This window comes from Cricetulus griseus, chromosome 4, assembly GCF_003668045.3.
Source record: "Cricetulus griseus strain 17A/GY chromosome 4, alternate assembly CriGri-PICRH-1.0, whole genome shotgun sequence".
Lineage (NCBI taxonomy): Eukaryota > Metazoa > Chordata > Mammalia > Rodentia > Cricetidae > Cricetulus > Cricetulus griseus.
The window spans coordinates 214,396,065-214,406,801 of record NC_048597.1 but is presented as its reverse complement, the minus strand read 5'-3'; the positions used below and the strand labels follow the sequence as shown (position 1 = coordinate 214,406,801).

Below are 10,737 nucleotides of genomic sequence, written 5' to 3'. Positions count from 1 at the left end.
CCGGCAGAGGCGGGCGCTAGTGCCGCGCGTGCGCGGATCAGGCACCGGGGTCCGGATGGCTGGATTCTGTGTAGCTACCACCTAGATAGCACAGGAGGGGCCTGCGGGTGCCCGAGGCACCGGTGTGTGAGCGCTTACTGGCAGGCCGCAATCCAGGAGGCCTGTGGGCGGATCCGCGCCTGGGCGTGGGACGGGCTGTGCATTTGCTTAGGAGGAGGTTTGAGAGTGGGAGCCGATCCAAGCGTACCCCAGTTTGTGACACGTGAGGGGATCTCAGCGTATGCGGCCACGCGCGCCTGTGTGGTCGTGTGTGTGTGTGTGTGTGTGTGTGTGTGTGTGTGTGTGTGTGTGTGTGTGTGTGTGTGTGTGTGTGTGTGTGTGTGTGTGTGTGTGTGTGTGTGTGTGTGTGTGTGTGTGTGTGTGTGTGTGTGTGTGTGTGTGTGTGTGTGTGTGTGTGTGTGTGTGTGTGTGTGTGTGTGTGTGTGTGTGTGTGTGTGTGTGTGTGTGTGTGTGTGTTGGGGAGGGGGGAGCGGTCTTGATCCGCAGGCCTTTCTTCAAAGGTGGAAACCTACCGGTCATCAGGTACACGGAGTATGTGGTGGCTGGAGCCATTCGCTGAGAAAGGGGCCGTAAGAAGAGGTGAATTTTGGATGGCATACGGTGACCCGGGTGACCCAGTGGAGTGGAGAAAAGTTTTCCAAAAAGCAGGTGCATATGCTGAGGCCCAGTGGTTCTAAGGACTGGGACTTAGTCCAAGAAACTTCCCAACTCCGAATGAACTTGTCTCCATTATCGGAGGCCTTTTCTGCTGTTAGTAAACAGTCATTTAGCAGCTAGTACTCTTAATTTTTTAAATAAAGATTTGTTTATTTAAATGAGTGCCCAATCTGCATGTACGACTTTATGTCAAAAGAGGGCATATGGGGCTGGAGAATTGGCTCAGCGGTTAAGAGCACTTCCAGAGGTCCTGAGTTCTTCCAGAGGTCCAGTTCTTCCAGAGGTCCTGAGTTCAATTCCCAGCAACCACATGGTGGCTCACAACCATCTATAATAAGATATTGTGCCCTCTTCTGGCGTGTAAGCATATATGCAGGCAAAATGTTGTATACATAATAAATAAATCTTTAAAAAAAAAAAAAAGAGGGCATATGATTCCACTAGAAATGGTTGTGAACCACCATGTGGTTGCTGAGAACTGAACTCAGGACCCCTGCCTGGACTGCTGAGTGGTTTCTACAGCCCCAGTGGCTAGTACCCCCCCCCCCTTTTTTAAGATTTATTTATTTATTATGTATACAGTATTCTGCCTGCATTTATGCCTGCATGCCAGAAGAGGGCACCAGGTCTCATTACAGATGGTTGTGAGCCACCATGTGGTTGCTGGGAATTGAACTCAGGACCTCTGGAAGAGCAGTCAGTGCTTTAAACCTCTGAGCCATCTCTCCAGCCTCCTTGGCTAGTACTCTTAATCACTGAACCATCTCTCCAGTCCTGAAGCTTGTTATTTAAAAATAGATAAATGGAACTGGACAGATGTCTCAGAGGTTAAGAGCCCTTGCTGCCACTCTTGCATAAGACAATACCTAAACCTACGTGGAGCTCAGTTGCCAGCCAGCCCAGCTAAATGGAGAGCTCCAAGTTTAGTGAGAGAATATAAATAAATAAATAAATAAATAATAGAGGCAGATGGCTGCTGTCTGTCACTGGTTTTCACATTGTACCCAAATGCACATGTACACACAGTATGTGTATACACCACACACACACACACACAAAACAAAAGAGAAATGACAAGTCTGTGGGGAAACACAAGCAATAACTAGTTAAAAACGATGTCCCAGATCTGGCATACGGCTCAGCTACTAGAGCACTTTTCTGACATGCATGAAGTCCTAGGTTCCATCTCCAGCACGGCATAAACCAGGTGTGGTGACAAATAACCTTAATCCCAGCACTAGAGAGGTAAAAGCAGGTGGATCTCTGTGAATTCAAGGCCATTCTGGTACACACAGTGTGTTCCAGGCCAGCCAGGACTACATGGTTAGATTCTGCCTCAAAAATAAATAAATAAATGAAAAGAAAAAGTAAAAGGTTCAAGATTATCCCGGGCTACATAGTGAATTCCTGGCCAGCCTGGGCTACATGGAACCACGTCAATGAACAAGCAAGGGGTCAGGGAAAAAAAGTCAAATAAGTGAAAACTGAAGTGTATTTGGGATTTTATTTACCTGTAGGCAAAAATTTTAAAACTTTGGTAAGAATTGTGATGGTCAAGGATGGCTAAATAGGCTATGGGAGCATATGTAAAACAGTGTGATGACAGCTCTTGAGTGAGAAATCACCTAGAAGGAGAACCTTTGAGCTTGTATGAGGGCGTTTTTCAGAAGAGGAGAGAAGACCCGCCCTGAATGTGGGCAGCATCCTCTGGGCTGGGGGCTGATTAATTAGGGAGGAGTCACCTCTTCCTGGACACAGACACACTGTAACCAGTTAGTTGTTACCTTGCATATCTCAATGCCCTGCCTTACCAGTTTACCTGCGGCCCCTTACCAACGGACTAAACAAGCTCTTCCCATAGTTGCTTTTTGCAGATACTTTGTTACAGCAAGAACTAAAGAAACTAAGGCAAACCAAATGCACCAAATCATCATATTTATCCCCTCTTTTGTTGGAAGGGGAGGTGAGGTGGTGGGGTGTCTGGCTGTAACTTTCTCAGACTTTGTCCCCTCTCATACCTGGGTCAGGCACCACCTAGCAGAAACTTCCTGGCTCAACCTCAGGGCTCAACATTATCTCTGTGTTCCTATGCCCAGTGTGTGGCTGTTACTAGGTGGGCTCACTAGGTTAGTCCCCAAGTGACTGGGGTGCAGCCCTGTTTCCTAAGAATCCTCCTTGGGCAGGCAGAAATGCCAGCAGAGCAGGGCTGGTTAGCTGAGGGCAGTGAGGCCTACTGAGCACTGGGCTGGGTTTGGAGCAGAGGCAAAGGTAGGGAGAGCCTCATCCATCCATCCTTGGGCCTCAGAGATTTTTAATTGACTTCCTGGAGGAGAAAAGAGGAAGAGAAATCCTTTGAGGGTGGTCTGACTCAGCTGCATTGTCATACTGCAAACCCTGGGTATCTAATACTTCCCCTCTGTGGGCCAGAGCCCTCCCTTATGAAATGGAAATTGCAGAGGGGCACCAGGACTTAGGTGACAACAAGTGACAAGTGCTGTTAATGTGCAGATATAAAGGGGAACACTGCTGCTAACCTCCAACGGTGACATTCTGAGCCAGAGTGATGGCACTTGCCTGTAATTGTAGTATTTGGAAAGCAGAGTTTGAGGCCAGCCTGGTATACAAAACAAGTTCCAGGCTAGCCTGGGCTACATGGTAAGTGCCTGCCTCAAAATAACAGCAGATATCAGAGAAATTCATACACTTCCCTCAGTTCAAGGCTGAATCTTTAACAAGCTGGAGAAAGGAACTATGCCCCCCCCCCTTCAATTCCCATGGGTTCCTCTTGTCACTCACACTCCACGGAGAATCTTGTGCAGCCAGAGAGGCCATCTTGACTGCAGGGGCAGCCATTTGGGAGTGGGCTGCTGAGGATGAAGACCAGGGTGAACAGAACTCTGAGCACTCTGGGCTCTTAGTCAATGAATGTGTCATCTCACACCTCCAAGGACATACTGTCCTCCGCATCCCCTCCCCTTTCGTAAGACGGTGACTAGCAGTGGCTAGCAGTGCGAGACTGAGGCTTTGTGTGGCACTCGCCCAGCACCCGCTGTAGATGACTCCACGGTTCCCCTCTCAGAGGTTCGAGTCCCACAGGTGCGGGTGAGCCTTCGCGCCTGCTCAGTGCCGTTCTGACGCAGGCAGGCGGCTTCACCTCGCTAGAGAGGCCTCAGTTTTCCTGTCTGTAAAGTGGGGTGGGTGACTGCGTTTCCTTCTTACAGGTGATGATGGCTCTGCTCGCAGACCGCACAGCCTGGGGCGGGAGAACCAGGAGGAGGCGTGGCCCCCAAGGCTCCACCTCCAAGTCCCGCTTCCTCTCTGGAGCGGGCGGGACCCGGGCGTCCCGCTGTGTGCGGGCATCCCCGGCCACCACGCAATGTCCGCCGGCTGGTTCCGGCGCCGCTTCCTACCCGGGGGTCCACTTCCCGAGCCTCGGCCAGCGGGGCCGCGCTCCAGCCCGGTGCCCTATCACCGGCCCCGCTTCCTGCGCGGCTCGGGCTCCAGCCCCAGCGCCACCGACGCCTCGCGCCGCCCGGATTCCCGACCCGTGCGCAGCCCCGCGCGGGGCCGCACGCTGCCTTGGAACGCAGGCTACGCCGAGTGAGTGTCCCTGCCCCCGCGTCCCCTCCCTACCCCCTCCGTGATCTCGTCGGGTTTTGTGCTGACCTAGAAAACTGGCGGAGTGTGGACACTCCCGCCAACCCACTTCTTGTCCTCACCCCGGGACTCTTGACAACATTTCTCCTTTTCCCACTCTCGCGTTTTCTTTTGGAGAAGGTTGAAGGTCCCGGGAGGGCCATCACCCGACGGGACCCTCCTTTATTCTGTTTGGAGATGTATGCCCTACCTCGCTCCTCGCTCTGGGTTTGGCCTATGCTCTGTGGGTTAGGGTTGGGTCAGAGATGAATCTCACAAACCCTGGGTCAGCCTAGTGACTCTGAAAGGCCCGGGCTCTGATTTTGACCCTAGTGACAGAACCAGCGAACAGTTAGAAAACTTACATCATTGGGCTGTGTAAAGTAATTGGCTTGCAGAGTAAGCAAGCGTGAGGATCTGAAATCGGATCCCCAGCAACCGTGTAAAAAGCTGGGTGTGTCGGTTGGGGCCTGTTAGCTCAGCACTGGGAAGGCAGACGCAGGAAAGATACAGGACTTGTTGGTCTGGCAGTCTAGTTGAATCAACGAGCCCCATGTTTAGTAAGAGACTGACCATCTCAAAAAACTACGGTGGAGAGCGATAGAGGGAGACACCTGACGTCCACCTCTGGTCCGTGCGCACCCATCACACTCACACTCTCACAAAATAACTTATTAAGAAAAGAAAGAAAAGTTGTCTAGGTGTGTCAGGGATAGCACTCAGAAGCAGTTGTCCCAGGTGGCATCTCTGTGCCCACAAGGACATAGATGAGACATCGCTGGTAATTTCATGGCCTCAGGATTATCAATGCAGAGAAATCCGAATTCAATGAGGATCAGGCTGCTTGCGGGAAGCTGTGCATCCGGCGATGTTTATTTGGGATTGCGGAAGATCAAGAGTGGCTGACGGTGTGCCCAGAGGAGGTGAGTCCAGCCCTGCCTGAACCCCACTTTCAGGCTAGGACCAGGATGTGCTTGGTGGAGTCTGACAGTCCTTCCTGTGCAGTTCCTCACAGGTCATTACTGGGCACTGTTTGATGGGCACGGTGGACCTGCAGCAGCCATTTTGGCTGCCAACACCCTGCATTCCTGCCTGCGCCGGCAGCTGGAAGCCGTGGTAGAAGGCATGGTGGCTACTCAGCCCCCCATGCACCTCAGTGGTCGCTGTGTCTGCTCTAGTGACCCCCACTTTGTGGAGGAAAAGGGCATCCGGGCAGAAGACTTGGTGATTGGGGCCCTGGAGAGCGCCTTCCAGGAATGTGTGAGTGGGGCCTTTGGGGAGAAGGGAAGTTTTCCCCTAGGGACGTAAGAAACTGGGGTATAACTGCATACCATAGTCATCCCATTCCTTGGGTTGTGGAGAGGTGGTTGTGTTGATTTGTTCGTTCCTAGTCATAGCCTGTGGTCTTCAGCTTAACACTCCATTTATCTAGTTCCTGCAGTGTGCTCATTGCTCACCTGTGCTGCTGCTTGGACCTCAGAGCAAGCACTGGTTTCTCTTCCTATTTTGAGTTACACTTCCCTTGTGTAAATTCTCTGTACACAGGAATTTGGGAGCTAATGGTCAAGCTTTTGAGCTGGGATGCGTAGGCTTGCTTATGGGAATGTATGGGGTGGGGTGGGGTGGAGGGCTGGAGATGGCTGCCAGTTTGGGCAGCAGCTATGATGCCTTTGGTTTGCTCCAGGATGATGTGATTGGGAGAGAGCTGGAGGCCTCAGGCCAGGTGGGTGGCTGTACAGCCCTGGTGGCTGTGTCCCTGCAGGGGAAGCTGTATGTGGCCAATGCTGGGGATAGTAGGTGAGTGGACCCTTGGAGGGTGGGCAGGGTAGTGGGTAGGAGGGTACCAGAGGGGGTTAAGACAGTAAAAGGAGGGTTAGAAATGAGTGGGACTGGCTGACCAGGATGTAAGTATAAAGATGGACAGTGATGCCAAAGCAGGCAGAGGCTACTAGAGGGCTGCACCTTTACTCTGTAGGGCTTAGGCAGTCATGGAGGGATTTGAACAAGGGATCAGCAAGGCCAAAGTGGCCCCTGGTGGTTGGAGAAGGGTGGTAGGGGGGTGGCCATGGGTGAATATGGAAGTTGTTTCTTCCCCACCTCCAACCTACTTAGAGCCATCTTGGTGCGGAGAGATGAGATACGGGTGCTGAGTACTGAGTTTACCCCAGAAACAGAGCGGCAGCGGATCCAGCAGCTGGTAGGTGCTCTTGGCAGAGGGACCCCTAACTCCCTGGGTCAAGGGCCACACAGGGCCCTGGAAAGGGAGCCTGATCTGAAATTGGCCTCCACACCCTAGGCCTTTATCTACCCTGAGCTTCTAGCTGGTGAGTTCACCCGACTGGAGTTTCCACGACGGCTGAAGGGGGATGACTTAGGAGAGAAGGTTTTGTTCAGGGATCATCACATGAATGGCTGGTGAGCTGCTGGGATGGGGGCAGGGTGGGAAAAGGTCCAGACTCACCTGTATGTCCTGAGGCAGTCCTGCTTGGGCAAGGTGGGCATGTGAAGTTGTGGTAGCTGGGTTTGGGGATGGGAGAAGCTGCAGTAGGGTGTGGGCCTTTGGGCGATTAATTCTAGGTCTGCTCCTGCAGGAGCTACAAACAGGTGGAGAAGTCTGATCTCAAGTACCCACTGATTCACGGACAGGGTAGGCAGGTCAGTAGCCCCTGCCCAAGAATCCCTCTTTAGTTGCTCCCTGAAGGTGGGAATTCTTTTGTCCCTCCCTAGTGGCTGTGCTGGTACCCTGGGGTCTGTTCCATGTTTCTCCCTTAGAAGCCACCATTCACGTCCCCCTTTGTGTCAGCAGAGTCAGACACCGGGCATGTGCTAAGCTCCTATCACCGCATCCTCCCCTTTCCCCCAGGCTCGGTTACTAGGAACACTGGCCGTCTCCCGAGGCCTGGGAGATCACCAGCTCAGAGTCCTGGACACCAACATCCAGCTCAAGCCCTTCCTGCTCTCCATCCCACAGGTGATAGAGCAGTGTAGCCCACCCCAGCTTCCAACTGCCCAGAAAGGGCAGAGAATGAACCTGGTAGGAGCTGGGAAGGGAACCCTGGAGGATCCTCAGGCTTAACTTGCAGGTGACTGTGCTGGATGTGGACCAGCTAGCATTGGAAGAGGAGGATGTGGTCATCATGGCAACTGATGGGCTCTGGGATGTCCTGTCCAATGAGCAGGTGGCCCGGCTTGTGCGGCGCTTTCTCACTGGGAACCGAGAGGACCCACACAGGTACTGTAGCTGAGGGGGACATGACTGGACCTGGGTTGATCCAAGTAGTTACAGCTGGGAAGATAGTACTAACTTAGGGCAGGTGGCCTGATCAGGGCTCAGGTGTCCCAAAGGAGAGGGGATATGATATGATATGTCTAGTCTGGTAATGGCCCTTTCAGGCTTGTTGATTGTCCTACAGTTGCACCACATTTTAAGGGGTCTCCCAGGTGTCCTGAGCACTGAGTTCTGGAGGGCTGGCTCTGGCTTTCTGCTTTATCCCCAAAGTACATCTTCAGGATGGTCTTCACAGGTTCTCAGAGTTGGCCAAAATGCTGATACACAATACACAGGGGAAGGATGATGGTGCCACCGGAGAAGGGCAGGTGTCCTACGATGACGTCTCTGTGTTCGTGATTCCATTGCACAGCCAGGACAAAGGGAATAGTGGCCAGTGAGGACTCTATACGGCACTCTATAATCTCTTCAGGACCAGTGCAGTCTGGGCATATGTCCACTGTGGCCAAGAGTGGGCCCTGTCTGGTCTGTCCCCAGCCACAGCCGAATGCTCTTGCTTTCTGCCTTAACTATCTGTTTCAAAGAGAACAGTGGGTGGAGAGTCCCACCTTCTACAACGGTAACAGCCCTCTGGCAGAGGAACTTTACAACATATGGCATCTTTTGGCTCCTCAGCAGCCTAAAGGGTTTAGGGTGCTAAGATGCCTTGGGGAGCAGGTAGTGAGCTCATTTCTTCCAACCCATGAATGTCAGGTCATCCATTCAACCATCCATCCACACAAAGCGCCTTCTTGAAACTGAAGTGTTACATCTGCTGGATCAGCTCTTAAAAACTTTGTTTTTAAGATAGGATCTCTATTATGTCATTCTGGCTGTCCTGGGACTTGCTATGTAGACCAGGCTGGCCTTGAACTCAGAAAGATCACCTGTCTCTGCCTCCTGAGTACTGGCTGGACCAGCAATCTTGAAGACAGCTTCTGAGACCAGTTCAGATCCTGCCCTGCTCTCTGCCAGTGGAGGGCACAGGTCCCAGATAAAAGTTGGGAGAGCAAAACAGGGTGAGAGAGACTTCCAGAGTTGGCTAGGCCTGGAATCTGGAATTTGGTTGCTTTTCCCCAGCCCCAGGCCTGCCCTATACCTATGCCAACAGTGTCTGTTCTGTTGTTCCCCAGATCTTATGCCAAGTACATACACTTCTCAGCTAGGCAGTTCTTGTTTCTACCCCTCCACTTTTAGTTGCCTAGCATTGTTTCCACCCGCTCTGCTGTCCTCCTGCCCAGCCTCCAAGGATTCACTCGCCTCTCCGCCAGCACTGACCACATACAGCTTTCCCTGCAGGGACTCAGCCAGCCTCTGGTATTAAATGCTTGTATATAAAAGAGCCCTTGTGAAACATGAATTGCTCAGCTTTGGTTGACACATTTTGCCACTTCCTGTGGCCTTTCAGTGGATTCCTTTCAGTTCCACCATGCGAGTTTGCATATAATCAGGAATATTTCCTAAGCTCTGTTCCCTTGTTGCTGCTAGGGAATGAAAAGGCCTTTAACACCTATGAACTCTGGATTTTAGGCACCAAAAGGGATCACTCTCCACTTTTTAAAAATTGTTTTGCAAGTTTCACTATGTAGCCTTGGCAGTTCTGAAACTGTACTATGGCCTCAACTTTGTAATCCTTTGGCTTCTGCCTCTAGAGTTTCAGGTTTCTCACTGTGTAGGGTAGGCTGGTCTGAAACTTACATAGCCTAAGTTGGCCTCAGTCTGACTCCTTCCTCAGTCTAAATACTGAGAATCAGAGGTGTGGACCACTACCAGACTCACTTATTCCTGGATGACCTAGTGCTGTACATTTTGAGTTAGTAAGGGCTTCCTTCACATAGCCTGCTTGATAAAACTTTGTTCCTCATCTTCCCTTTAAGACTTGCCAGTCCAGTGTGGTGGTGCACACCTTTCATCCCAGCACTTGTGAGGCAATGGCTGGAAGATCTCTGAGTTTGAGGCCAGCCTGATCTACATAGTTACTTCTGGGACACCCAGGGCTTTACAGAGAAACTCCGTCTTGGCAATCCAAACCAAAACCTCTGTCGTCATCTAGAACTTACTGAGGGTCAGAAGTATCTGTTGAAATACAGTACTACATGAATTTTACCTGACTCACTCCTAACACAACCAAGGGGGCTTCAGGCAACACACAGCTCTAGACTGCAGTTAGAAGGCTTGTGTAGTTAACTCACCTGCAATGCTCAGACCCCATTTCCTCATCATAGATTTAATTTCCTGCATGTTATCCAGGGAAGACAGTACAGAACACATTGGTTCTACTTCGCATATAACATAATACAGACCCCCAGCTGGCTCACTAAGCCCCAGACAGGTGCTAGAGCATTGCTGCATAGGCTGCTGAATTTGGCTTCCTTTCTTCAGCACATCCCTCCACAGCCTCTCAACAAAGTGCAGGCAACATCCTGTGCCTGCCTCTTGCCCACACTAACTGCTGAGCCAGCTCGCCTCCACACCCTACTGCCTGTTCCTTGTGTTCACACTCGAGTGGGCACACCAAGTCTCTCCACTGCATGTTGGAGTAGTAGCTACAGCAGGCTTTCATTACATTGTGATTTTGGTGTGCACATGCCAAGACATGTGGAAATATAAGGACAAATTTCAGAAAGTGGGTTTTCTCCTTCCACCATGCAATCTAGGGGCTGAACTCAGGTTGTCATGCTTGTGTGGCAAGCACTTTCAGCTGCCGATCATCTTGCTGGACACTTCATCAATCAGGCTTTGAGGGGTCACTTAGAGTAGACCAAGCAGGAAAGCCTAGTCAACTAAACCAAGCCATTTTCTTCCCAAGTGGCAGGCCAAGGCTTTTACTTATTCTGGTTCAGTGGGGGAAGCAAGAAAGCAGGTCCTGGAGTTGTAACAATTCCCAATGCATTAGCCAACCAGGTGGCTCACCAGGCAGCCAGCTGATCTGTCAGACGCAATGCTCATCTTCCATCAAGCAGGGCTCTAGGATGCCAATTTGATCAAAGTTTGAGGTGAACAGTGCAGGGCAGACAGTGAGAAGGTCTCTGAAGGCCAGGGTTGAGTCAGGCTCACGTTCTCCAGTCACTCATTACCTGCCCTGTAGTAGTTTAATTGGAGTCTGGGATTAAGAG

General features: G+C 51.4%; 1 protein-coding gene and 1 long non-coding RNA gene across 5 annotated transcripts; both read left to right on the top strand.

The window, feature by feature from the left end:
* Window positions 1-34: 34 nt before the first annotated feature.
* Window positions 35-878, top strand: LOC118238542. Its single transcript, XR_004769988.1, has 2 exons — window positions 35-122; window positions 561-878. It is a non-coding gene; the product is annotated as an uncharacterized LOC118238542 (long non-coding RNA).
* A 3,145-nt stretch (window positions 879-4,023) lies between these two features.
* Window positions 4,024-8,999, top strand: Ppm1m (protein phosphatase, Mg2+/Mn2+ dependent 1M). 4 transcript variants are annotated; one of them, XM_027414382.1, is made up of 10 exons: window positions 4,024-4,317; window positions 5,153-5,276; window positions 5,359-5,613; window positions 6,038-6,150; window positions 6,466-6,550; window positions 6,668-6,768; window positions 6,945-7,008; window positions 7,217-7,324; window positions 7,437-7,585; window positions 7,878-8,999. In XM_027414382.1, exons 1-10 carry the CDS (start codon window positions 4,094-4,096, stop codon window positions 8,020-8,022), a joined length of 1,368 nt encoding a protein of 455 aa, XP_027270183.1. In that variant the 5' UTR covers window positions 4,024-4,093; the 3' UTR covers window positions 8,023-8,999. The 4 variants fall into 4 exon arrangements, with proteins under 4 accessions (XP_027270183.1, XP_027270184.1, XP_027270185.1 ...); XM_027414383.1 differs by having other exon boundaries at window positions 6,650-6,768; window positions 7,461-7,585; XM_027414380.1 differs by having other exon boundaries at window positions 4,025-4,317; window positions 6,650-6,768.
* The last annotated feature ends 1,738 nt before the right edge of the window (window positions 9,000-10,737 follow it).